This window comes from Leptonychotes weddellii, chromosome 8, assembly GCF_054177405.1.
Source record: "Leptonychotes weddellii isolate Sample4059 chromosome 8, ASM5417740v2, whole genome shotgun sequence".
Classification (NCBI taxonomy): domain Eukaryota; kingdom Metazoa; phylum Chordata; class Mammalia; order Carnivora; family Phocidae; genus Leptonychotes; species Leptonychotes weddellii.
This window is the reverse complement of record NC_138376.1, coordinates 7,638,956-7,666,534: the sequence shown is the minus strand read 5'-3', so window position 1 is coordinate 7,666,534 and position 27,579 is coordinate 7,638,956. Positions and strand designations below refer to the sequence as shown.

Here is a 27,579-nt window from a genome sequence, read left to right as displayed (position 1 = left end):
CTCCCAAGGAGCAGAGAGCCCGATGTGGGACTCGATCCCAGGACCCTGGGATCATGACCTGAGCCGAAGGCAGACGCTTAACCATCTGAGCCACCCAGGCGCCCCGAAATTTTAGTAATTCTTAAATAAAATGACTCTTTTAGCTTCTATGGACATTGACTTGGAGCTGCTCTTCTAGGAGCTGGGCTGACGAGCAATCTGAAGAGCAGATGTTGTGCTCTTCAGTGTAATCTGGCCAGACTTGTGTGTGTGAATCCCTGTTCTTTTGGGAGGTGCTCTTCTCCAAGAGACTCCAAGATGCCCTATACAAAAATCTCCCTGTTCCTGTTGTTTCTATTTCTGTTCTCGGGAAATATCTGAATGCAGGGCCGAGCAATATAGAACCTTGCTCTGTATGCCGCCATTATCTTTTATTACCATTGTCTATTGATCTGATACCATTTCTTACACTTCTGTTATGTTGCTTCTTCATTTATTCAATAAATACTACATTCCAGGAAGCTTTCTAGATCAGTGCTTGTTGACTTGAGATGACTGCAACCAACTGCATCTTTACTAGGAAATCTTGACTGTTTCACCTTCAAAGTATGCTCCAAATTGTCAGTACTTTCACTGCTAACATCTAATCCAGTGTATCATCTTAGATTAGATCACTGTAATATCTGTGTTGCCACTTTGTTCCACCACCATCCATTCTCCCTACAGTAGCCAGAGTCATCTTCTAAGAACGGCAATCAGATCACGGTTCTCCCCTAATCAAGAAGGCACTCCCCTGTCTTCCTCGGTGCTGCCCGTGGAGGTAGTAGCCATCTCCTCTTCGGCATCATGGCTGCCCTCAGACCTCTGGTGAAGCCCAAGATTGTTAAAAAGAGGACCAAGAAGTTCATCTGGCACCAGTCAGACCAATATGTCAAAATTAAGTGCAACTGTTGGAAACCCAGAGACATTGACAGTAGGGTGCACAGAAGAATCAAGGGCTGGATCTTGATGCCCAGCATTGGTTATGGGAGCAACAAGAAAACGAAGCACAAGCTGTCCGGTGGCTTTCAGAAGTTCCTAGTCTACAACGTCAAGAGCTTGAAGAGCTGCTGATGTGCAACAAATCTTACTGTGCAGAGATTGCTCAAAATGTCTCCTCTAAGAACCTCAAAGCCATTGTGGAAAGAGCAGCCCCGCTGGCCTTCACAGTCAACACTCCCAATGCTAGCCTGCATAGTGAAGAAAATGAATAGACAGCTTATGTGTACACTGTATTTATGTTAATAAAACTACCAAAAAAAAAAAAAAAGGCATCCTTCTCATCATGCTTAGGCCTTATCATCATCATCTGTGATCAGGCCCTTGATGACTATTCCCACATTACGTCCTATGACTCTGCTCACTTAGCTCCTTGTAAAATTTCATGTATAAATGCCTTATTACATGTATAAATCTTTTGCATCATTTGGATATAAGTTGGAAATCTTTCAGATCAAAATTGGATTGGCTGCTTATTCATGGTTTTTTTTTTTTATTATTCATGGTTTTAACCTATCGACTTAAATGTGTTTTTTAAAAATGGACAGCTATAAATAACTCTCAGAAGCAGAAGTAATGTTTGCTCAGTGTCATCTGGTTCTCTCACAAATGTAACAGCTCCAGAGGCTTATCTCCAGCAATTCTAACCAAATTAATAGTTACCCAGTTGAGAAAGCAGAAAGCGTGCTTTTGAGTAGACAGGTCTCTGTCATGAATCAAAAATAAAGAAGGCAGAGGAAAAAAAACACATCATTTAAGTATTTTTTGTACTTTCAGGCCCAGAGGCACCAATATACCTTTTCTTCTCATTCAAAAATGTCCTTCATGAATTTCTATACTTCTATGGAAATGTGTTTGTGTGTGCTGTTTGACTGCAAGGGATAAATCTCTTTAAGCCTATCTCCATCTCCAGTTAGAGAAATTGAGTCACTACTCTTTTGAATGTTCTGTTAACTCCTTGTTAACTTACTCAGCTCCTTATGGTAATATAGAAATATAAAGCTGGGGCGCCTGGGTGGCTCAGTTGGTTAAGCAACTGCCTTCGGCTCAGGTCATGATCCTGGAGTCCCGGGATCGAGTCCCGCATCGGGCTCCCTGCTCAGCGAGGAGCCTGCTTCTCCCTCTGACCCTCCCCCCTCTCATGTACTCTCTCTCATTCTCGCTCTCTCAAATAAATAAATAAATCTTAAAAAAAAAAAAAAGAAATATAAAGCTGAGGGGACTGTCAGGAATTTGGCTAGATTTGCCTTTTTGCCCCAGAGTAGTTATTTACTCTGCTCTTAATGGTTTATCAGGAAGACAATAGCACACCTCCTTTGGCAAGTATCTTTTACATAACCAGAACAGTATTTCAGAGCTGTAGGATAAGGTCAAGTACTTGTGTAAAGAAGATCTGTGCCCCAAAACAAACATTACATGAACATGTGATACTGTATTGCTACTATGGGTGCTTCCTGTGTTGAGGGGCAATTCTCTAAGCTTTAATCACGTCAGATTCTAACTAGCCATGCTTTTTTATTTAAACTCTTTAAAAGAGTGGCTGATGATCCAGCAATTGCACTATGAAGTATTTTCCCAAAGGATACAAAAAAATAGACTTGAAGGGACACATGCACCCTGAGGTTTATAGCAGCATTATCAACAATAGCCAAGTTGTGGGAAGAGCCCAAATGTCCATTCACAGATGAATGGATAAAGAAGATGTGGTGTATATGTACAATGGAATATTACTCCACCACAAAAAAGAACCATTTACAGCAACATGGATGGAGCTAGACAGTATTATGCTAATAAGCAAAATAAGTCAGAAAAAGACAAATACCCTATGCTTTCACTAATATGTGCAATTTAAGAAACAAAACAGATGAACAGGGGGAGAAAAAAGAGGCAAACCAGGAAACAGACTCTTAACTACAGGGAACAAACTGAGGGTTACTGGAGGGGAAACGGACGTTGGGATGGGTTAAATGGGTGATGGGGACTAGGGAAGGCACTTGTTAGGATGAGCACTGAGTGTTGTATGTAAGTGATGAATCACTAAATTCTACACCTCCAAGTCAATATTACAATGTACGTTAACTAACTGGAATTTAAATAAAAACTTAAAAACAAATAAATAAAAGGGTGGCTGAAGGGGGGCTCTCTTTGAGAGAAGTAATTGGTTTAAATTAGTAGATATCTGTCCTCTCTTTTCTCCCGTGACCCTCTTTATTTATAAAGGAAAAAATTTTGACCTGCTGGGTGGACAGGAGTATACTGAGTGCATCACATCTGATTGGCGCTTGGAAATCAGATAGGGAGATCCAGAAATATTTACTTGTGACATGCTATGGTTCTAAGTGGGAGAAACAGCCTGCCTGTCCTCTAGGGTAGCTCTCACTGGAGTTAAAGATCCTAGTCAGATGTACAAAAAGCAATTAATGAACAATAAATGGGAATATGACCAAATACCAAATGCTCTTTAGGAGAAGAAGCTACGTACCCATCGGAGACATGAGAGGTTCCTTCAGGTATAAGTACTTTTCTATATGTAGAATGCTCAGGAAGGGGAAAAGACTGGCCAGCAAATAGAGCCAAAGGAACTGCCACTGTTGTAGTTTCAATTTCTCTTCTTCTTGTGCTAAGTTCTGTTCTTTGGTTGCCCACTCTGTGCCCCCCACTTGACGGTGTTGAAGTAGGGTTTATATATTTAAGTATTTGCTGTCAATTTGTTCAGTGATATGTTGGTAAGCAGATTTGGGGGGGAGTGGGGAGGCTCTGATTTATAGTGTTTGCCAATTTCCGTGGTGTAAATACTCTCATCATGGCTGATTTCTCAAGTGGGCAGTTCATGTGATGTCACTGAATACAAAGTTGAGAGAAGATGGAGTAGGTTCTTGACTGCAGGCAAGACCCCACTTTAGGAGGCAACTGCTCATGTTCTTGCTCGGTGTCTTCTTAAATACAGAGTCTTTATTCCAATATCTGGAAGGAGACTGTTCTTTCCCTTTTATACCTTACACACTCTGGCTGCCTACAGAGTTGCTATTCCAGGGACTGTTTGTTTTTTTAATCTCTGTTTATGTGGTGCTTTAGCTCTCTCGAACTTAATCTCTTTGTGTTTTATCTCAGCATGTGCCATCTGCTTTGTTCTGTGATTAGGAATGACCAGTTTTACTTCCTGAGTTTAGAGCTGATTAAAAGGGAAAACTTCATTATGGAAGAAAAGCATTAATATATTTCTGTATTAAAAAAACTTTCTGTATATTAAACATTCCTTACCTCCACTCCTAAAAGCTGCTCACAGATAATAATAATTTCATTTATGTTATCTTGTGGGGTGCTCTGTCAGTTATTACATTCTTGGTTTTTTGTTGTTTTTTTTTTTACATTTTATTTTAAACATCTCTTGTCCTTTTCACACTGAGATTTCTGAGAAGCAAACCTCTATTTTCATCTCTGTAAGCCCAGGGTCTCTAAAAAGTCCCTGAAATTGATCATTTGTTGAATGAACAATGAGTAATAGCCATTTGCCTAAGTTTTCAGGCATATCATCACAAGAAGTCAAGCCTAAAGAAGTTTGGAATAGTCCAAATTAAAGCAAGATTGAGACTTAGTCATGGCTTGGGTTCTGTAAACAAGTAAATACCGGAGAAATCCAGAACTGAATCTTAGACACCATCCACTGATGGAACCAAAGGAAGCAGTATTGATGTGAAAGGAGAAGGAAGGTTGTGGGAAGAAAATAGAGAGGCTGGTGCCTTATGGAAGAGAGCTACAAGAGTATCAGATAGAAGATGGAATGAGAAACATTTGCTGGATATGAGTAGAGGGATGGCAGTTTTAACTTTCAGAGAATAGTTTATTAATGAGCTGGGAATAAAAACTTTAGAGACTTAAGGAGGATATGAGGGGATTGGAATGAGAATCAGTGAATGTGGATCACTCATCCAAGGACTGACATGAGACAGGAAGGTGAAATGGATGTTAGGTACAGGGAGACAGTAAGTTGGGCTCTAGCAAGGGTAATTATTATCCATTTTAATGTTAGAAATTTTTTTTCATTGTCACCCTTATAAGTGACGCTTCATAAAGGAGGTTTAATTTTGAAAGTGCTATATGTAAATTTCCATGTTTTGTCAAGCTGGTGTCTTTCCAAATGTAGAGAGCCTAATTGAGGTGGGTGGAGATATAAAGTCTAATAATGATCGTAACATACTTTCAACCCCAGGACTGGTATTGGATGATTTTAGTGTGCCATGTACATCTGTTGATGAGAGTCCTAGAAGAGAATGGAAAATAAATTCCAGTGCAAGGCAATTCAAGATGGTATTAGTAGTGGATGTATTGTAAGTCAGTTGTTAGCAGAGGAGTATATCTAGCTTTTGCAAAAACCAAGAATGACTGCTTTAAATCAACAGGAAGCATCCCATCACTGTGTCAGGTATATTGGAGCACACAAATAAAATAAGTAGCCCTTGCCTACAATCTAAAGAGAGAAAGGTCATCTCCATGAAGTGACTAGAGCACAGCAATGAACAAGATACGGATTCTGTGACACCAAAATTAAGACAAGTATGTAGTAGGTACTTTAAAGAAGGTCCTTTAAGAATGCATAGGCTATAACTCGGTTACAGATGAAAGGATTTTTAGGGTAAGGAAAAGCATAGAATGAGAATTGTACACATGGAGAAGAATGTGAAACAGAGGGGAAATTTGAATACAGAAAGTAGATGATTTTCCAGAAGACAGCTTAGATCCAGAATTATTAGTCTGCCGTTCATATACCAGATTGATAGTAGCCTTTTATTTTTTAAATTTTTAAAAAGATTTATTTTAAAGATTTTATTTATTTGAGAGAGAGAGTGAGAGGGAGAGGGAGAAGCAGACTCCTCGCTGAGCAGTAGGCCAGATGTGGGGCTCAATCCCAGGACCCTGAAATCATGACCTGAGCCTAAGGCAGATTGCTTAACGGACTCAGCCACCCAGGCGCCCTTATTTATTTATTTTAGAGAGAGTGTGCAAGCACAGGGGGCGGCGGGGGTGGGATGCAGGGGGAAGGGGCGGAGAGGGAGAGAGAGAGAATCTTGAGCAGACTCCCCACTGAGCGCAGAGCCTGAAGCCGGGCTCGATCTCCTGACCCTGAGATCATGACCTGAGCCCAAACCAAGAGTCAGACGCCCAACAGACTGAGCCACCCAGGGCCTTTTAAAACTAGCTTTAAAAAATTATAGAAGTAGTATTTGCTCCTGTTTCTTTTTAAATTCAAGTTTAGGGGCACCTGGGTGGCTCAGTTGGTTAAGTGGCTGCTTTTGGCTCAGATCATGATCTCAGGGTCCTGGGATTGAGTCCTGCGTTGGGCTCCTTGCTCAGTGGGGGGTTTGCTTCTCCCCTTCCTCTGCCCCCTCAACTCATGCTCTCTCTCTTTCTGTCTCAAATAAATAAAATACATAAAATATTTTTTAAAAATTAATTCAAGTTTAGTATTAAAGTAAATCTTTGCCTCCTCTCCCAACCCCTGACCTTTACTCAAGGATAACTGTTTTTATGCTTCTTAGATATTCTGAAAATGTTAAAACATATTTCTCTCTATATATATTCTTATAAACATGGTTCATTTATACTCTTCCTCAATCCGCATTTTTGAATTGGCAGTATAACTTTGGGATCTTTCCATATCGTCACGTTGATTCACCTTATTTTAGAGCTACATAGTGTTCAACTATATGGATGTACCTTATTTGTCTACTAACCCACACAAAAACCTTATGGGTCTGGCATAGTGTGTTAATTTTTTTTAAAAGGTTAATAAATAATAAAAATAAATTTTTATTATGGTAGATAAGGTTTTCTACAGGACAATATGTGTAGATTATATTTTATTTCTATTTGCATACACACATTTCCATGTGCCTCACCTATAACCTCGGGTTGGAAAAGACTTTAAAACTACGTGCCGCAGGGGAAGAGCAGTCCTTGTCTGACCTGGGCATTTGCTCACTATTGCTAGAGGTAACCTTATGGGTTGAGATGCTTTCATCTGCAAGGAACAGAATGCCAGACTTAGAAGTGCCTTAACCAGTGAAGGCGCTGAATTACCTCGCACACAGGAAATCCAGAGGTAGGCTGTTGCAGGTGTGGTCGACGTAGTGGCTCAACTTCTCCAACTCATGTAATTTTCCCCTCAGAGTTCCCAGAGTTGTCTTGGCCCAGGCATCATGGCTTCCCACGGCTGTGTTCAAAGGCACACAGACTGAAGGGAGATTCTTGCCTAAGGATCCAGAAGAAATCTAGTCCCAGAAGCCCCTTGACGGACCTCCCCTCACCTCCCTTTGGCCAGAACCAGGTCACATGACCACACCGTGGCTGTGTGGAAGGCTGAGCGTGCAAGTCTGCGGTGTTCTGTGTCCATGAACATGAGTGTTCTCAGCGAGGTGGAGTGGAAGGAGTTGGGACAGACGTTGCCTGGATAATGCAGAGGTGGCTTGAGTAGCCGATACCATTTTTGGATAGAGTTAAAATCCATCTCCTGGTAACTCGACTTTGGGTGTTGGTTAAGCTCTCTAAGCTATTCCTAAAGAACAAGACTTCTAACGAAATAAGTAGAAAGCTGTAATGTCTCTCTTTTGCCCCTTCCACCGCCCTCCTTCGCATGATCATTTCTGTACTGTCAAAGTGGAGAAAAATACAGAGCATCACTGTTTTCTGTGGCTCAGACTCTTCCCTTGCTTTTTCATTGGACTGTGTATCAGCTGCTTTGCTTCCTAAGGTTTTTGTTGTTGTTGTTGTTGTTGTTTTTTTATGGGAATTCATCAAAATTTGTAACTGCTCCCATATTTATTGTTTCTGCTTTTATTGTGGCAATCAAGATACATGAAATAATAAGTTGGTAGAAACAAACAGAATTTCTACCAAATAATTTGGATTAGAATTATGAGGACAGGGGCGCCTGGGTGGCTCAGTCGGTTGGGCGACTGCCTTCGGCTCAGGTCATGATCCCGGAGTCCCGGGATCGAGTCCCACATCGGGCTCCCGGCTCGGCAGGGAGCCTGCTTCTCCCTCTGACCCTCTCCTCTCTCACGCTGTTCCTCTCTCGCTCGCTCTCTAATAAATAAATAAATAAAAATCTAAAAAAAAAAAAAAAAAAAGAATTATGAGGACAAGTTGTATCCTTGTATCTTTTTAGGGTGATCTGCAGGGATGCTACAAATTTAACTATAATATGTGTCTTTCCTTTCTCTTCTGTATTGTCAGTCTTTTAAAAGACCCGTGATTTAGAATGGGTGGTTAAGTAGGTAGGTGATGTGGGTATCCTTAGCTCTTAATTTATATACCAGACTTCATTTCTCTGGACTTAGTGTTTGTGAAGCAGTTATAAGAGTTTGGAAAAAAGTATCAATGGTGTGGAAATAAAAGGTCAGACCTTGGAGCATAGGTGTATGTCATTGTCCCCTTGACTTTCTAACTAGCCTGTCCCAAACTTTCAGGGATTTCTTTCAAGGGCCCATCTTTCTTGGGGTCTGAGCACCTTTGAATCATAGGCTTCCCTTTTCTGATTTTATTTGGCTCATCATTCTCCAACCCCTATTCCCCAGAATCATTAGATAAGAAAATATGTGTAAGGATGCTCTTTTTGAATGAAAACCTATAATAAGCATGGATCTGATTGTTGCCTTTTCTAGATGAGAGATTAATGGAGACAGTGTTTGCTGGAACATTTTGGACTTATTTCCCCTGATACTGAATTTGTAAAATTATTACCTTTAAAACTAAGCTCATACTTAATGCCTTCATTTCCTTTGCGCACCGCTCTTTGGGTCTGTTTCCCTCCTGTGTGGAAATTTCCAAGAATCATAAGCCTTAGGAGGTTTAAAACTGGAATCTCATCGGTTTAAAATTTGCAAAATACATTGGTTCAGAGAAAAAAGGGCTACTCTACTCTACTCAAATAACATCATTTTCACATGATATATTCCCTTAAAGGTCACATTATAAGACAAGAATGTGAGGTCTGTTATTGAATAGAAAAATGGAAAACTGCACAAGATTTGTAAACATTTGAATAGAATGACAGTCGGCTTACCCCCAACTCCATATTCTTCCTATTCTTTCCTGGATGTGGCTGGTGTAGTGTATAGCTGACTATCATTTTATGGTTTGTGAAACCTTTTGATTTTAGAGCATGTGAGTCTTTTACAAATGTCTCTAACATATGGTAGGACAACGGAATATCCAAATTGACAGCCAATCTGACTTCTTGGCTAAGCCACACCAGGCACTGTTTGGTCCCTATTTGATTTCTTTCTTGTTCTTTCAGTTCCCTCTAAAAAATAGTAAGGAAACCTCACTACCTATTTCTCAGTCCCGGAGAGGACAAAATCCTTTTTAAATTTCTTTTTTCCTTTTGCTTCAGTAGGACCTTCAGGTCCAATTTTCCTCCAAGACAGTGCCCCAAATAATTGTAGCAGGGACTTGAGATTTTTGCCTACTTCGAGTGCTGAAAGGCGAGAAGTATTCCCAAAGAATTGCCAAGTTTGGTTAGTGAGAACACTCCCTGTCTGTTCATAAGGACAGTGGTGGCCTCTTCCACTAGCACCTACTTTGAGAAACATGGCAGAGCTGAGTGACCTTGAAGGTTTGGGTCCATTAGGAAGACCAAGAGTAGAAATCACTGCCCTCAGTGGTACTAACCTTCCATAAATATTAGCCTATAAACGAGAAGAACGGAGGGGAGAAAGCCTGGGCCTGTATGAAAGACACACAGACCGTCCCATTTTCTTTGTTTGCGCTTTAGAAGTCCACCTGGACCCCTACCGAACATGGTGCCCTGTGGCAGACTGTCAAACGGTGTGCCCTGTTGCCTCCAGTGACCCGGGACAGCCTGTGCAGGTGGAGTGCCCCTCCTGTCACCTGAAGTTCTGCTCCTGTTGCAAGGATGCTTGGCACGCAGAAGTCTCCTGTAGAGATGGTCAGCCCATCGTCCTACCAACAGAGCACGGGTAAGAAAGGAAGCCGTCTTTGGGATTCATCACCGGTTTTCTCAGAAAGCCCAAATAGGTTGCCTGGAGAAGGAGTTCTCTTGTGATGGAATTTAGAGATCAGTTATTTCCCTGGGGAACTTCCCTGAGACGTGTCTCCGAATTGGGAAGTTGCTAACAAAGAGTAACTGACAGAGCCTTTCTGAGGGACTTTCAGGTATTGACCCTTGGACAGTCTCCCTGAGACTGCTGAAATTAGGGTTTGTAAACATTTTGATTCCTCTTCAGGTAGGGGGAGGCACACGGGCCACTGGTTTTCAATAGCAAGGCGGGGCTTGTCCACAGCCTTTTGCTTAGGAGGCGTGAGCACCTGCTATGGATTCACCTCGTTCTTCCTGCTTGCAAAGCGGTGCGGAAATTATTTTGCGACCCGACCATGTGGCAGCTTGTGAGGCGTGCCAGTCCTGTCAAGGAGAGCACCACAATAGAAACAGCAGTCCTTCAGGGCAGCGCAGTGCTCAGTGCGCAGGCCCTAGAGGAAAAGGCTACATCTCTCAGGACTTGGTGCCTAGAAGGTGGTGCCAAGGCTCAGATTCTGTTACAGCGAGAAGCAATTAAATCTGTACCTTTCAGTACAGAGGGATTTTATGGCAGCAGAAAGGCCCAGAGCGGGAGACTTTTGCGCTCGATCCCTTGCTTTGCTTGAGGCCCTGGCTATTCTGCATGAGCAAGAACAGAGGTGCTGGTGTTCCAGTCCAGTTGGCTGACTCAGCCCGCACCCTCAGAGTGTGTAGAACCATTCTTCAGGAATAGTGGCACTACCTGGCTAGGATAGTGTGCTTGAATCTTGGACCAAACCAACCAAGAGGAAAAATAGATCTAGTGCACATGGCAGGCATGCGTCTTCTTAGCCAGTACCCTCTGCACATGGCAGTGAGGTGTGTGGGTATCATGGGACAATGTGAAGATCCCAGAGGAGAGAGAGGTGGAGTTCTTTTTTTATTTTTATTTTTTAAGATTTTCTTTCTTTAAGAGAGAGAGACAGAATGAGAGGGGGGAGGGTCAGAGGGAGAAGCAGACTCCCCACTGAGCAGAGAGCCAATTCGGGGCTCGATCCTGGGACTCCGGGATCATGACCTGAGCCGAAGGCAGACGCCCAACCGACTGAGCCACCCAGGCGCCCCGAGAGGTTGAGTTCTGACACTGTCGCTTGGTATCTGTGGGACCTCATGGAAGTCACTCAGCCTCTATGAGTCTGTTTCCCTATTTGAAAAAAAAAAGGTGGTGGTGGGGAAGAGAATTAAGATAGTAACTGTCCCACTGCTCTAATAAGGTTATTGTGAGTACCAAATCCAATCCTGGATCTGACAACACGTTGTGAACTTGATGGCTCTGTGTGCTGGGGGCTGGTTTTGATGAACGGTAGCTAACGTGCAGTGTAGTGCTATGGCCCCCCTAACCTTCCCACCCCAATGTGTTCCACTTATTCTCCATGTCCCCTAAGACTGTGAGCCTGTGCTGACCTATTCATCTGTCTGGAGCAGGTCTCTTTAATGAGACTGGGCATTTATTTTCAAATATTGATTATTGCGTCCCCCGACCTCTTCCATTTATTTATCGGAACAGATCACCAGAAAGATTTATCTATGCTTTGTCAGATCCAGAGCTAGTTTTTCTGTTGTGTAGCAGAATGCTTGTGTTTTTGATTTAGACAGTGTGTGCTCAGGGAATGAAATACTAATTTGGCAAAATAATAAATTAAGTCAGGTGTGGAAGATACAATTATATCATTACTCCAAGCCAAAGGTAAATAAATTAAGGTTCTTTTTTTGTTTTGAGTTATCCGAACAACTAATAATCTGTGTCTCTCCTATTTTTACCCCCACCCTCTTCCATGGAAGTGAATTAATCAGGAGCCCTAGGAATTCAGTTGGTGACCATAAAGTTAACTGTTGAATTAATTACACTCCGCCCACTCTTCCCCAGCCCTGGTTAGTGTACACCCTTGCGGTTCTAACAGCATTCTTGATCCACCCCCCATAATTTTCATCCATTTTGTGTCTAGGGCCCTCTTTGGGACAGACGCAGAAGCCCCCATTAAGCAGTGCCCTGTTTGTCGGGTTTACATCGAACGCAACGAAGGCTGTGCTCAGATGATGTGCAAGAATTGCAAACACACGTTTTGCTGGTACTGTCTCCAGAACCTGGACGTAAGTTCCACTTGGAAGCGTCTTCTCCTGTGGTCTTTTTCTCCATCGTATCTGTGCAACCGTCAGGATCCTACAGGCTTTCCTTTAAAAATCTTGAGCCTATATTTGTCCTGCAAAAGAAGGTTATTTTTCTTAAGGATACTTTGTGAGCCTGCTACTTTATTTTTATTTATTTATTTATTTATTTATTAAAAGATTTTATTTATCTATTTGAGAGATAGAGCACACAAGCAGGGGGAGGGGCAGGCGGAGAGGGAGAAGCAGCCTCCCATGGAGCAGGGAGCCCGATGCGGGGCTCAATCCCAGGATCCCGGGATCATGACCTGAGCCGAAGGCAGATGGCCAACCGACTGAGCCACAGAGGCACCCCGAACCTGCTACTTTAGATGTCTAGCAAATGTCTCTTTGAGTCCCTTAGCTGTGTCAGCTTAGCTGTGAAGGCAGGCTTTTGTTTTAGGGACGTTCCCTGCTTTGGGGAGCAGTGTCTCCTTTTATCATGTAAAGAACTGTCAGTGTATTCATTTATTTTGCTGCTGTAACAAATCACCACAAACGAAGTGGCTTAAAACAGCACAAATTTATTGTCTTTAGTTCTGTCCTCTGGCAATCTGACGTGTGTCTCACTGGGTTAAAATCCAGATGTCCTCAGGGCTGCATTCTTTTCTGGATTCCAGGGGAGAATCCATTTCTTTGCTTTTTCTAGCCTTTAGAAGCTGCCTGCCTTCGTTGGCGTGTGGCCCCTTTCTCCATCTTTGGAGCCAGCCACATCACGTCTCTCTGACCCCTTCTTCCATTGTCACGGCTCCCTCTGACCACAGCTGGGAAAGCTGCTCTGCTCTAAGGGCGAGCTGATTAGATTGGCCACATCTGGATGATACAGTGATTAGATTGGCCACATCTGGATGATACAGTGATTAGATTGGCCGCATCTGGATGATATAGGCTGTTCTCCTCCATCTCAGGCTCTTACTTTAAGCACACTTGTAAAGTCCCTTTTGCCATGTAATCACCATATTTTCTGCCTACCATAATTTGGTTCTCTTCCTCTTTTTGAATTTAAAGAAGAAAGCCACTCTAATCAATGGGATGTCTTAAATAACCACTTCATTCATTGGCACGACGGTGGTATTGCTCTCATTTGGTTAGGGATCCATGCCCAGATAAAGGGGTCTGCCCCAGTGATTCTTTCCCCTCACCATTCGTGAAGCACGTCTTGCCCGGTTCAGGTGCAGCTCATTCAGTCCCGTGCCGAGGCCCATGGTAACCTCAGAGTTAAAAGGTGGTGTGAAGGACTGATGAACAGATCTTCCTTTAGTTCTGGTGTTTCTTCTAGCATGTGTGCTGCCCCAAATAGGAATAGATAGTCCCTATTTTGGCAATCTGGACTCATGAAATATGTCCGTATCAGTGTGAGCCCTCCATCATGGTGAGGTGGACATTCTTTTCTTAATTTTTCTTTCTTTCTTTCTTTTTTTTTTTTTTACAAGACTTATTTATTTTAGAGAGAGAATGAGAGCAAGTCAGCGCAAGTCAAGTCCGGGGGAAGGGTAGAAGGAGAGAATCTCAAGCAGACTCCATACTGAGCATGGAGCCTGAGGCGGAGCTCGAGGCGGAGCTCGATCACACGACCCTGAGGTCACAACCTGAGCCGAAATCAAGAGTCGGACGCCCAACCGACTGAGCCATCCAGGCGCCCCACTCAACTTTTCATTTCAATTGCTTGGTTTGCTTCAATTTGATGAGCAGCTCTGGTGATGCTTTTGTATCACACAGTCAGTGAGTCGGTGTGCGGTTAATACGGGATGCATGCTGGTCACCACATGCCTGATTTTTAACTGAAAATTAGCTAAGTTGTTTCAGATGACATCTGTGAGGAAGAATTTTAAACAGCCTGATCTCAGTATTTCAAGCAGTGCTATAAATTGGGGGAAAGAAAACTGAATTTTAGACTGTGGAAGCTCAGCAGCTCAGGTTGAAAGAAGTGTTTTTATTTTTATTTTTTAATACTATTTATCATAACCCCTTGAATTACAAGTATGTGTGATATTTGAGACCCATTATGATTCCAAACGTGTGGTACTCTGGGCGAGGTTTTCATTGATTGCACACCCCCTGTGTTTTTACAAAGGAAAGAAATCTTTTCTATTTGCCTTCAGGTTTAACCAGAACATTAATTGGGTTCATATCCACAAGGAAGCTGAGCCCATGAGGTTCTTTTTAAGAGGCAAGAGTATAAGGGAATAAAGATGTGTGCCAGATCTCCCCATCCTTTGGCTGAAATATGTTTGGGGTATGGTGTTGCAAAGAACACACTGTTCTGTTACTTGGACTGTTCCGGTGCTCAAGTTGAAATGGTACAGATGTTAAAAGGCTGGATACACAGACTTCAAATACTGAAGCATCTTTTTCTGGTCATTGTTTTCTGAGATCTCATTGTCTCAGTTTTCGCCAGGGGCACTGGCTTGTTGGTAATCATGTTTTTCTCTTGACAAGTGTTCTGTGTCAGATGGTGGTGTTGATCTTTGTTTATAGGAAAGTTTCAGAGCATGGATCTGGGAGCAGAATGATTGTCCAAGAGCCAAGCCCGAGACGGATGCCCAAACGGAGTGATTTTTGAGTTTTGCTGGGGTGTCGAATTTGCTCCTGCCTTGGTCCTCATCCCTGCTGGTTCAGAGGATGAAGTGTTCTTAATCTGCTTGGGGACCTCAGAGACTTGTCCCCTTCCATTATCTCTTCTCTCTCCTGTGCCTTCAATTTCCACTAACCTCTCCATGTGCTCACTGTGTCCCATTTAAAAACGAGTCACACTTTTCTCAAGCCTACATGTCTCCCTTACTACCATTCTCTCTCTCTCCTTCTCTTAGAAGCCAAGCCTCAAAACAGCATAATCACCTCTTGTTGTTGATACTTACCTCCAGTCTTTGAAGTGCGCTCAGCTGGCCACATCGTCACAGCCTTGACTGTGTTTTTCCAAGGCTTTGAGTGCTGTCTTTTGGGTAAAATCCAATGGATGTTTCAGTCCTCCTCTTACCTAGATTCTCCCCTGCCTTTGATGTCTTGACCACGTCTGTTTCAGTAATGGCATGTCTTCTGCTTTCCTTCTACCTTTCTGGCCACTTCTGTTTCCTTTCCAGGTGCCTCCTTGACTCATGCTTTTTTCTTTTCTTTTTTTTTTTTTTTTTTAGAGTTAGATAGCAAGAACGGGGAGGGGCAGAGGAGGAGGGAGAGAGAGACTCTTAAGCAGGCTCTGCACTGGGCGTGGGGCTCGATCTCACCACCCTGAGATCATGACCTGAGCTGAACCCAAGAGTCAGATGCTTAACCAACTGTGCCAAAACAAAACAAAACAAAACAAAAAAACCAACTGTGCCACCCAGGGTAGTCCTCCTTGACACTGTCTTTGCTTGCCTGTCTACACTGTCTCCCTGGGTGATCTCATCTACTTCTGTGGTTTTTCTCCACCCCATGTATGCTGATTCCCATCTTCCCCAAAATTCTCATCTGTGTAATCAGCTGCCTTTTGAACAGGGTGGCTTGGATATCTCAAGTGTCCCTCAAGTTCAACATGTCCAAAGTGTGGCCATCGTCTTCCCAACAGAGTTCATCTCTCTGTTGTCGTTTTCTTCTCCTTCTTCCCACATCAAGTTAGTTACCTTCTCAGGACCCCATGTCTGCATTTCCCATCTCAGCTGCTGGCATTTTTTCTCACGTGCCCTCCACTCCCGATCCTCATTCCACGTCGCACCTGTCCTGGAGCCACCTTTCAGAGATGACTGGGCAGGACTCCAATCCTTTCTAGACTCAGTCAAGAGTCTCGATGATTATGATCCATTTTCACTTGGTGATGTGTAAACCTACTGAGATAGAGTCTAAAGATTGCAGCCTTGGAATCCCTGGAGGCCGCCATTTATATTCCCTGAAAGAGCCTTTGCTTCCACCAAGGTGATCCGATGTGGTTAGTGTTAATGTCTCAGTTCAAAAGAGCGTGTGTACTGAAACCTCTGTCTTTGTTTTTCAGAATGACATTTTCCTCAGACATTATGACAAAGGGCCGTGTAGGAATAAGCTGGGCCACTCGAGAGCCTCGGTGATGTGGAACCGAACGCAGGTACCCTGACCTTTAAGGGAGCAGGAGATAATACCAGACTCGAGATGGCTTAAAAAACCCACCTAATCCTCCTCCCCACCCTGTCCTCTACTTACCCATCCCAGCCTGGGAGGTTCTGGGGAGCATGATCGCCTTGAGGATAAGTAGTAGAGGGCAGGGTGCCAGAGCAGCCCACTGATTACCAGTGACTGCCAGAATCGAGGCAGATACTCTTTCCTCTTGGAAAAATGGTAGGATGACTTTCCTAAAGCCCTGTAAGTCCTATTTCATATAAAAGGCAGTGCTCTAAAATCCTGTGAGCCCCCACTGAGGCTTAGATCCCTCTGCACACGCCATCGTGTGTTTCTGTGGCAGGTTCAAAGGGAGTCCTGGTTTGTTGGTTTGTTTATTTAATTTATTTATTATTTTTAAAGGTTTTGTTTATTTATTTGACAGAGCGAGACATAGTGAGAGCAGGAACACAAGCAGGGGGAGCAGTAGGTAGAGGGAGAAGCAGGCTACCAGCTGAGCCGGGAGCCCTATGTGGGGCTCGATCCCAGGACCCCGAGATCATGACCTGAGCCGAAGGCAGACGCTTAACTGCCTGAGCCACCCAGGCATCCCCTGGTTTATTTTTAATAGTGCTTCATATTTATGAAAGACTCCGTTACCTTTAAGGGCATCAGTGTTAATAGCCTAGGAATCATTGTTAGCATCCCTATGAGGCTGTCAAGGAGACTCGGGTAGGGAGGGAGCCAACAGCAACAATTCGGGGTTACACGGAGCTTGTGCCGGAGCTCAGGTGAGCGTCCGGTTTCTTCCTCTCACCTCCGATCTAGTCCTTGCTGCCTCCCTGGTTTATATCCGGTTCAGGTCACACGGGGCACTTGCTGAAAGGTCCCATAACTGTAACTGTTTCATGTGCCTGGGGTCGTGTCTTCGTTCAGGCTGCTAGAAGAAATTGCCATAAAGCTGGGTGGCTTGAAAAATAGACACTTATTTCTCCCAGTCCTGGAGACGAAAAGCCCGAGATGAAGGTGCCAGGATCGGTTGGGTTCTGGCAAGGACCCTCTTCCCGGTCTGCAGGTGGCCTTCTTCCTGCTGTGTCCTCACCTGGTGCCGAGCTGGGGAGAGGAAGCAAGCGCTCTGAAGTCTCTTTTCGTAAGGACACTAATCCCATCGTGAGGGCTCCGCCCTCGAGTCCTAATTACCTCCCAAAGGACTTCATTTCCAAATACTGTTGTATTGGACATTGAGGTTTCAACATAGGAATTTTTTGGGGGGTGGGGGATACAAACATTCAGTCTGTAGCTGATGGCTTAGTATACATATAGGAAGATCAAACTGCTGAAGTGGGCTTTTCTTCGGAATTTCCAGGTGGTGGGGATTCTGGTGGGATTGGGCATCATTGCCCTGGTGACTTCACCCTTGCTGCTCCTGGCTTCCCCGTGTATAATCTGCTGTGTCTGCAAGTCCTGTCGGGGCAAGAAGAAAAAGCACGACCCATCCACTACCTAAAGGCCTCCGCTCCTATCCATGTGCCACAGACGTCTGGGGTTACAATGAGAAGCACAGTGATAAAGCCCCACTTAGTGAACTTGCCTCCCCCTTGCCAAACTTTGAAAGTGCCTCTGTGTCCAGACTTTGAACTTGCCTGCCTGCCTTTGGCATCAGAAAAGGCCGAGCCCGTGTGAAGAGAAGGACCCGGGTTCTGCAGTCTCGGCCGTGTCTAGGGAGCATGTCGGGAAGCTTTGGGATTGCCGACAAGGAACGAACCCACCGTCATTTTATCCTCGGGAAGGATCCCGCTGGGACTGTTCAAGTTCCAGCCAAATTCGAGGAGCCCGAGTGAACATTCAGTATCGTGGTTGGCAACACACATTGTAACTGACCAGCTAGAGTCTGTTCTGTGTTGATCTGACCACCACGAGAAACACGGGAGAAACCCACTCCCCCGCCCCCCATAGGATGGAAAGGATAACACTGTTGAAGGGGAAATTGTCCTAAGCGCCTCGCAGCAGGCTGCTTATCTTGGGGAGCGGGTATGTTGGTTCTGCCTCTGCGGGCTCCTGGGCATGCTGTTCCAGGCATTCCCACAGTGACTTGGCAGAAACACAATAGGTTTCTCCGTGTGTGATCTCAGCTTCAAGCAGGAGAAACTGCTGTGCAGACAGAGTTGTCCCTTCCAAGTGAAGGGGTTGCAGCCTGTAAAACAATGGGGTCTGATCGAGTAGCTCTCCCTTGGCAAGTGCAACTTTGGGAAGGTGATAAATTCTCCTCCTACAGCCAGTAGCTGTGTTTGACAGGATTGTTTTATATGAAATACTGGTCGAGTGGCCGAGGTTAATCTTCATCATAGGTAACAGAGATCTTTCCTGAGCTCTGTGTTCATGCACCCCCCACATTTAGAGTTGGACCTAGAAGTACACACCAAGAGTGAGTATCAAAGTCCATATGTACACCAGTCCACGTAAGTTGCTGCCTACCTAGAATTTCCATCCACTGGGCATGCGTGAGTCTATCCAGTGGTACACGTAAAATAAATGTTTCCTCGAAGCCATTCTCTCTTTCCTTCTGGGACGAATGTGGTTTATTATAAATCAACCTAAAGGGTTTTCTTTTTGCATATTATATATGTAAATTTCGGTTGCAAGTTCATAACTTACCCAAAGGTATAGACTCATAAACCTAACTCTTTTAAAACAACGCCTAGTGTGATGTCATGCCATCTCCATTTGTAAAAACACTGATAATCCAGTTATTTACATCTTTCCAAACACAACTCAGAACAGCTCTCTTCTCAGCAGAGTGTCGTATTGCTCTTTCAGCATCTGGTAGGGCAATCCAAATACTTTCAGTATCAGTACAAGGCACTGATAAAACAACAAAAAATGTAAGAAATAAAATGTAAATGCTTCAAGTATCATAAATGCTTTGGGTTGGTGTCGCCTTATTGCGACTTATTTTTCCTGTTATCCATTGGTCAGATTTTGAATAAACGGGTTTTGAAAAGACGATAACTTTTTCTCCATTGACGGGATTACATAATTGCCATTAGCCAACGGAGCCTGGTGCTTCATGAGAATATGTAAAATGCTTGCAGAGAGCCCTCCTTGAAACTAGGGACCCCGCATCAGGGACTGTCAGAACCCCTCATACTTTCCTGAGGTAACTGGGTAACTAGGTTATTACATTGCTGCTATCCTGGACCTATTATTAAAGAACGATGCTTTGTTGATGTAATGGAATGTATCCTAAGTGGGGATGTGTATATTTAAGGAACTTTAGTTCACACGTACATATTGATATCTGATTTATGTATAGTACATCTCTTGGTCGTGTACATTTTTATTTACCATGTGTATAGAACATAGATGAGAACTCTGGGAAAACTTTTGAATGGCAACCAACCAAAAACATTTTTAATCATTTTTTGGAAATTTCTCAATATTAAGTGTCTTTATTTTCCTTTGAAACTCTGTAAACGCTTCAGAACAAGAATACCCTCTTCGATCGATGTACTTCATATTAGTCTAAAGACAAGTGTACATATATTTGAATAATTTGCTTTGTCTTAACACTGCCTCATTATAGCAAAGGGCATTTATAACTGCTCAGGGGATCACAGGAACTCAGCTGAATTTGCATTTTTGTATCAAGAACGTCTGTCATGGCAATGTCCTCCAGCACGAGTGAACTTTCTAAGCTCGATTCCACAAAGAATCTTTAAACAGGAGCTGATTTCGAGTAACCTAACATCCTATGATATAAGAGGTGGAGCTCCCAAATTTGGAGTTAAAACATCCATACTGTTTCCTTGGCAAAACTGAAGGAACTTGTCTTCTCACAGAGAAACTGTAACAGAATCAGCTACTTTTTTTCTAGGGGCTAGGGAGTGGGGGGTTGTTTGTGAAACAGATTTTAAACAACTGGATTTAAGTTTTTCTGTGTTGAAAAGTGCCTGGAAAATCGTGACATCTTCCTTATATAGCACATGAATTGGCCTGTGTAAGATTGTCAGAATCAAGAGGAGCAGGTTGGTGGGTTAGACCGAGATATATCTCTGGTGCATGAAAGGGCGGGATGTCAGTCGAGCTAGAAACTTTGTTTGCAAAGGAGAGAGCTGACAACTTCGCTAACAGAGACTGATGTTTTCATCTGGGATAATTGGCCACTGAGAGAGTTTAACCTGTCTCCTTCCTCTGTCTGTCAGCCCCATCTTCTCCTAGTGATTCTCTTTCTGTACTAGGAAGAAACGTGGGTCTATGTGATCATGTTTGGATGTCGTGGCAAAAATCATCGTGTTTGGAGTAATATAGCCTATTTGAAATAGAAATCAATACTCCTTCACCAAATTGTAATCTGGATGTAATAACCTCCCCCCATCCAGAAACATTAACAGATAGAAGGGCACGACATCTAGCTGCTGCCCCTTCTGGGAATTTTTCTCTTGTTATTGGATAGGGAGGTGAGGGGGAAAGGCATATGGAAGCAAATTTTAGAGTCGTAGGCATTCTGTTTGTTCACGCAATGGGTGTTTGCTCTGGACTTGAAATCTCTATTTCGTTAAGGAGGCCTTTGAAAAACAAATAATTCACAGTGTGAATTTTCTTGTAGCCTGCATCACGAAAACTTTACCTATCTAGATTTGAAAATCTACATGTTTATTTGAATGTAAATCACTGTTGCTTGGAACGCCAAATTGTCTCTTAAAAATTATTCAGAATCTAACTATGTATTATTTTACCCTTCTCTACACAGTGCTTGACTTATTGTTCATGAATGGATGCCTTTATGTATATAGAACTGTGTATATATGTGTAACTCTGAAAACAATTTCATAATGCCTTAGATGAGTGACATTTTATAAAGCTGTCCAATCGATATCTGTAGGCTATTACATCTCATGTTGATTCATGATCCAGAAAGTTTTGTTATGTATTTAAGAAATTGCTGTTGTATTATATTTTTCCGAATTCTTTGAGGGGAAAATAGCTGTTTTAGTCTCTGTAGCCCCAATAAATGCAGAGCAGGAAAGCAAGTGTGGTTAACCTTTGTTGTGCTGCACGTTTCCAGACACATTCACTTTTATCCTCCAGGAACCAACGAAGCACTCTTAAATCCTAGGTTCAGAATTTACAAAAAGTACCCAAATCTGCGATACCATTTATGGAAATAACTCTTGCTACCTTGTTTGTTAAATAAGAGGAAGTATAACGCCTTCACTTGTTGCAGACATTTTTGTCGTAGTGGGATACGCCACCCTCTCAGTGCACAGGCATTGATCATTATCCAGAGAAATGACCAGTAATTTAGGTCTTTGATCATCCTGATAAAAAATGCTGCCAGGCCTCAAAGCCATTAGTTTTACAAAATGAAGTTTGGGCTATGTGCTCTCTTTGGTCAGTTTTAACCTTCCACAAGTCTGTTGGAGGAATGTATTCCCTCGTTAAGAATGTTAAGGGATTTACATTAGGGTTAACTTAAGGTCATTTCCATTTAATTAGTATTCAAGGCAGGAATCCCCAAACGCTGAGTGCCAGAAGTTGGTTACCAACTAGAACTTGTGTTTCTGCAAAACGGAAAGCTCACGTTCCTATCTACTGGTGATGGTGCCTCTTTATTGATCATTATGTGGTTGTACTATGATCCTGGGGACAAAGACTTAGGATTGACTTGTAAGTCAAATTCCATTTTCTAATCATTCAGTTTTGAGGAAATCAGTAAGATAGTAATAAAAGATTTTTCGGTTATGGTTTCTTAATTTGCTTAATCCTTTCCTAGAATGTCAACATTGTTTCATTTTTTTAAAGTGTCATTGTTTGCTAAACTTGAGTTTGCATCCCCAAAGAATGATTGAATGAACCATTTTATACAGCACTGATTTTAATCAGTGCCCAAGCAGCAAGCTCATTGCTATGTAAATTATGAGCCTAGTGAATCTGAAGAATTATAATTAGGTTTTTCTGTAATTCAATTATTTTCATCTGTTAGATAAAAATAAATTTATTTTTTTAGACCCTAAAGATAGTATCCAACTCTACATTATGAGAAAGATTCATTTCTTCAAATAATTCAATAGCAATTATACTGTTTTATTTATATATATTTACATATACTTTTTAAAGAACTTTTGAGAACAATCCTGAGATAAATGGAGTAGGTATTAGATCCATTTCATAAAGAAAGTAGTGGTTTATGTTCGTGTCTTGCCAAGGGTCACACTGTGATGAGTGGCAGCCAGAAAAAGAATGTAAGACTCGTTCAGAATACTTTCAACACTCTCATTAGTAATTTGGATCCGGCCTTCGTTCCGCTATCTGTGAGTACCAAGAGAATGAACTCCTCTCTCAATTATCTGCGCCAGTGGAGGTATATGTAAGAGAATTATTATTTCAAATAATTATTGAGCACCCGTGCTTTTGTGTGTCTGACAGCCTGCCTGGGGCAAATGGCCCCCCTGAGGTCAACCCCAGTCCCTCCCTGGTTTAGGTAGAGGAGAAGGGCAAGGGAGGGAGGGTAAGTTAGTCAAGAAATAACTAGGTGGTGTGTATCCTGCTAACAGTGGAATGAGAATTACAGGTGGGTCCGTGTACTTACTTCAGATGCCAACATGTTTGTTTGCCTCTTTTCTACAATATAAAGTATATGCCCACAGCCTCCTTTGATGTTGACAGTCAACACTCAAAGCGATTGTTAAATCCAAGTCCTCTCCTTTTAACATTACCGGCTTGTGCTATAATGTGTATTTGTGGCTGATCGTTAAATCCGTCAATTGGCGAAAAACAAGAAATGGGGCTCTAAATAATGAACTTATTGAATGAATTCCTGTTGTGTATAAAGAAGTTGTGCTTCAAATTCCGTTTTCTGCCTCTATGTTTTTCAATTTCACCAATACAATTCTATCCTTTTTTTTTTTTTTTTGTATGTTGAAACTAGAATTCAGGCTTTAGATGAGAAGGGAATGAAGTCTCTTGTTCACCTTGATGATTGAAGGGGCATATTTTCTTTTTGGAGGAATGGGGGGGTGGTTCACATTAATGCCACTGAATGCATTCAAATAAAATGAACATGAAGTTTTTCTCGAATTGTGAGACTTCTGATCATTGATCAGTCTGGACTTAGTTTTTAGAGCCAGTCCCGTTTGCTTAACTAAAAGCAAACAAGTCCAGTAATCCACACACCGCCCTGCATGATGTGTCTTGAATTCCAGCCTGGCCTTGGGACTTTGGCACCACAAGGGCACGTGAATGGAATGTCGGGACAGGATTGGCAAATCTGATGTCACCCTGGGCACGGAACAAGCAGGCAGTGTCCTCTGTTCTCCCTGCCCCCTGCCAGTCCAGACGGTGTGGGGGTCAGGGGACAGACACCCAGCTCCTCGCAGTAAGATGACATTGCTCTTGATGGGTGGTGTGGTCCGGGGCCAACCGTTTATCCACACTGTCATTTCCTCTGTCCTGGCTCAGGCGTAGAGGGTCAGATGAGATCACAACTGTCAGAGGGACATTGTTTTTTAGGAGGTGTGAGGAGGTGTGTGCTCTATGGCCGTGAGTGTGGGTGACCAGTTTTCAGCCAGACCCCCTGCTCCCAAAGGAGAAGAGGGGGACTAATACATTTCAAGCTCGTGGATGTGTGTTGAGGGAAGAATGACCTCCTCAGAAAATACATCGTCTTTCTAGATTTAAAAAATGCCTTTATGTTGCTTTTTCACAAGGAAATGTTTCACAGATAAAGATTTATCTAATTGTGTGCTCAATTAAAATGAAAGCTATGTGGACAGAAAAATGCAGAATTCGTATCAACGCAATGATTTTGGGGGGGGCAGTTTACAGTAAAAACTTACAATTACACAATTCCATCTGGTATGCAAAGTACTTTCAAACACATTTTCTTTTGCTCTTCCTACCACTCTATCAAGTACATATTAATACAGCCCTCTCCCAACTGACAGGTGGGAGGTAAGATTCAGGGGTTAGGTGACATTCATACGGTGGGTTAGTGGCAAAGCTGGAAACATCTTTCATGAGCCATGAGGACCTCTTAGCATTATTTTAATTTTTTTTAAGTGTCTTGAAGCAACACGTTTATTAACCGCAGTTTCTGTACATCAGAAATTTGGCATGAGGTGGCCGAGCTCTCTGCTCAGCATCTTGCTGGGATCAAGGTCTTGGTTAGCTATTGTCATTTGGGGCTCGGAGTTCTTTTCCAAGCTCATTGATTGTTGGCAGAATTCAGTTCTTTTTCATGCCTTCCTTGTGGTCCCATGTACCTTCAAGCCACGTTGAGGTGTCAAAAGTTCAGAAATAGCAGAAGTAAAACCAACGAATCACCCGAGAAATAATTAGTAAAAGTTTATTGAGCACACACCAAAAAGACAGTTTGCCAACCAGGAGCACTCACTGAACCAAAATGGAATGAGGTTCATTGTTCTATTGTTATAAAGCAGCTTAAATAGTGAGAAAGCAGTGTCTTTCTTTCTTCACAGAGATTGTTTATAATAGTAGCATTCCCTTAAATGAAAATGAATTGGTCAGTGGTTGCCTCATACCAACCTTGGGAAGTAGTTCAAGTTTTGCATATAATTTTCAGAGGTATAAGCAAGAAATGACCCAGGTCAAGTTAGTCTGGCAAAGTAAACTAAATTAAGCTTTGTTTGTATGACTAAACTGGTTTTAAACTACAGTTCAGGGAATTTTCTTTTTTTTTTTAAAGATTTTATTTATTTGACAGAGAGAGAGAGAGCACAAGCAGGGGAAGTGGCAGGCAGAGGCAGAGGGAGAAGCAGGCTTCCCGCTGAGCAGGGAGCCTGATGTGGGGCTCGATCCCAGGACCCTGGGATCATGAGCTGAAGGCAGATGCTTAATCAACTGAGCCACCCAGGCGCCCCAAGCAATTCAGGGAATTTTCAAGACTGGGCTCTGTTTTTATTTTAATAATTCCCCCCTTTTGGTCATTCTCTTAGCAGGCTGAGAGTAGTATCAACTAGTATGGTGTTATTCTGTGTTACCACTATTGATGTAGTCAGGTTGAAGAATCACACATTTGAGGTTTTTGTCCAGTTGCATCATCAGGCCAAGATGCAATCAACATCTTCATCACTTCTGTGGTTATTGTTGGTTTCATCCAGTTGTCTGATCCTGACAGATACCATTTGGCATGTGAGTGGCTGCTGACGATGTAAAGCCCTAGAGAACACAAAACACACTGGAGAAGTTGATATGATGACTATAAAAAGAGTAATAGCTAAGGACTGTAAAATTCTCTAGAGCAGAGGTTCCCAGGAGCCAAGATTTAGCCAATTAAATAACTCAAATGGGTTATAATTCTTGAACTTACGTACGTAGGCACAGCACGATGTATTAGCAATCGCATATCCTCATGATTACTTAGGATAGGATGAACCTGAGATGTTTTGTTTCAAGAGGTGGTACTGTAGGAGGGCTTCCACCTAAATTAGGCTTCTCTATGGTGTGAGCAAGCAGGTAATTTAATGAGAGACATGTCTATGGAATAAAAGGTAAACAAAGGTTGATAGTTCAAGCAGATTATAAAACTTGCTTATGAGTTCGGAGAGCAGCCTGTTGAGAAGATTTCCGGACGTTGGGTCGTGAGCATCTTCAGATGGGGCGAGGGCAGGTGGTAGACATCTGTCAGGTTTTCGGGTTTGCGATGTGAATGTTTCTGATGATGTTTCTGAGTGGCCACATTGCAATAGGCACGAGCTACTGCACCACCCATGAGCTGTTGCGGTGATTTCTCTGAAGTCTTTATCAAGTAGTCCAGCTTTAGCTTCCGTGGTTTCTGGGAAAGAGCAATTTTAGTTTCATAGCAATTCCAAGTCAAAAGAGTGGGAGAAAATTGGAAATGTTAGCTTTTGGAGAGCTCTAGCCAAATATTGGAGGGGAACTAGGAAAATTCAGAGTTCAGCCCAGTTTATAGGTAGAACACAAAACCTCAAAGACAACGAACAACTTCGAATCTGATATCCATAAATATCAGATAATTTTCCTCTATATAATCATCTTCCTTTTCATGAAAGATAACCACAGTAAGTCTTATTGGTCTGCAGATTAAACTTGTCCTGATTATTTACATAATTGCAGCAAGAATAGTGATTGACCACGTAGGCTGTTTTAAACCTGCTTTGCTGGAGCTCTTCATAAGGAATCTCAGACTGGACATTCAAAAGTCACTTGAGGCCAGGAAGCCGAGCCAAGGCCTTGTCCAATCGTGTCCCGTTTCAAGGAGAACAGATTCTTATTGAACTTACGCAAGTATATATTGTGTTATGAAAATAGGAACATTTAATAAGAGTTTCTGAATTCTGGAGGGATCAAGAAGGGAGAAAGAGATAAGCGTTTCAAACTTTGTTGCAAAGATACACTCTACCAAATTGCTGTAAGTTATAGAGAGCTTAAAAGAGGAGAAAAAGGGGTCCTTTAAATCTAGGAAACAAAACACTGAAGAACTAGCAGTGTTTTAAATGGAATCATAAAAAGTTATAACCATCTTCATCAGTTCAGTCAATCTGCTGTAATTATTCCTGCTTTGCTTCTTCTTGGGTTAGCAGCTTTATGAATCAATCAGTTTTCCATCAGAGTTTTAGCAATTCTTACCCAGTTTGGTGTTATGATCTTCAAGTTCTCAGAAACCTGCATTTTAGAGTACTTGTCAGGGTCTTTTCCACGAATCTCTTTGAAGATGGAGTACTTTTGTTTACAGTTCATTGTAAATGCTCTCAGAGAAGAATCAAGAGTAAAAAAATAACTGTCTATAAGTGACAAAAGACTTAAAAATGGCCCTGGTTAAAGATCTGATAAGAGTTCATTATAATGCAATTGACAAGGGAATGTAGTTATTTCTATGACATACATTTAAAAATTACGACTGATAACATTATACCAGGACATGTTAGATTTTAGGACTTTCATACAAATATCCCCTATAGAAAGTTTAGCATCACTTCCTATTTATTTTCTATCAAATTTAACATGTACAAAAAGTTACATAGCTGTAAAAAAAATTTAGCTCTTTTGCTAGAGAAGACTCCGTTTTCTTACATAACCAAGGACCTGACCAAGACAAAACACAGAATCTCAGTTTTCTAGGCAGATTACATTAAAGGTAAAGAAAAAACTTTGCTTACAATTTCTTATTTAAGAGCAGACCAATAATCTAAGAAAACTTTGTCCCTTTAACAGTGAGAAAACCAAATTCAAATTTTACAGCAGTGTACTTTTGACATTAAAACTCTCCTTTTTTTTCTTTTTAACTTAAATAAATCCATTCCGATCTTAGGCAGACT

The 27,579-nt window shown here is 42.3% G+C and overlaps 1 protein-coding gene across 1 annotated transcript in view; it reads left to right on the top strand.

The window, feature by feature from the left end:
• RNF144B (ring finger protein 144B) overlaps positions 1 to 21,312 on the top strand; it is a 65,036-nt gene extending 43,724 nt beyond the window's left edge. Inside the window, exons 4-7 of the mRNA XM_081827629.1 lie at positions 9,791 to 9,995; positions 12,040 to 12,184; positions 16,203 to 16,292; positions 17,649 to 21,312. Of these exons, the coding sequence (XP_081683755.1) occupies positions 9,791 to 9,995; positions 12,040 to 12,184; positions 16,203 to 16,292; positions 17,649 to 17,789 (581 nt within the window). The 3' untranslated portion in view covers positions 17,790 to 21,312. The remainder of the gene's footprint in view (positions 1 to 9,790; positions 9,996 to 12,039; positions 12,185 to 16,202; positions 16,293 to 17,648) is intronic.
• Positions 21,313 to 27,579: the final 6,267 nt, after the last annotated feature.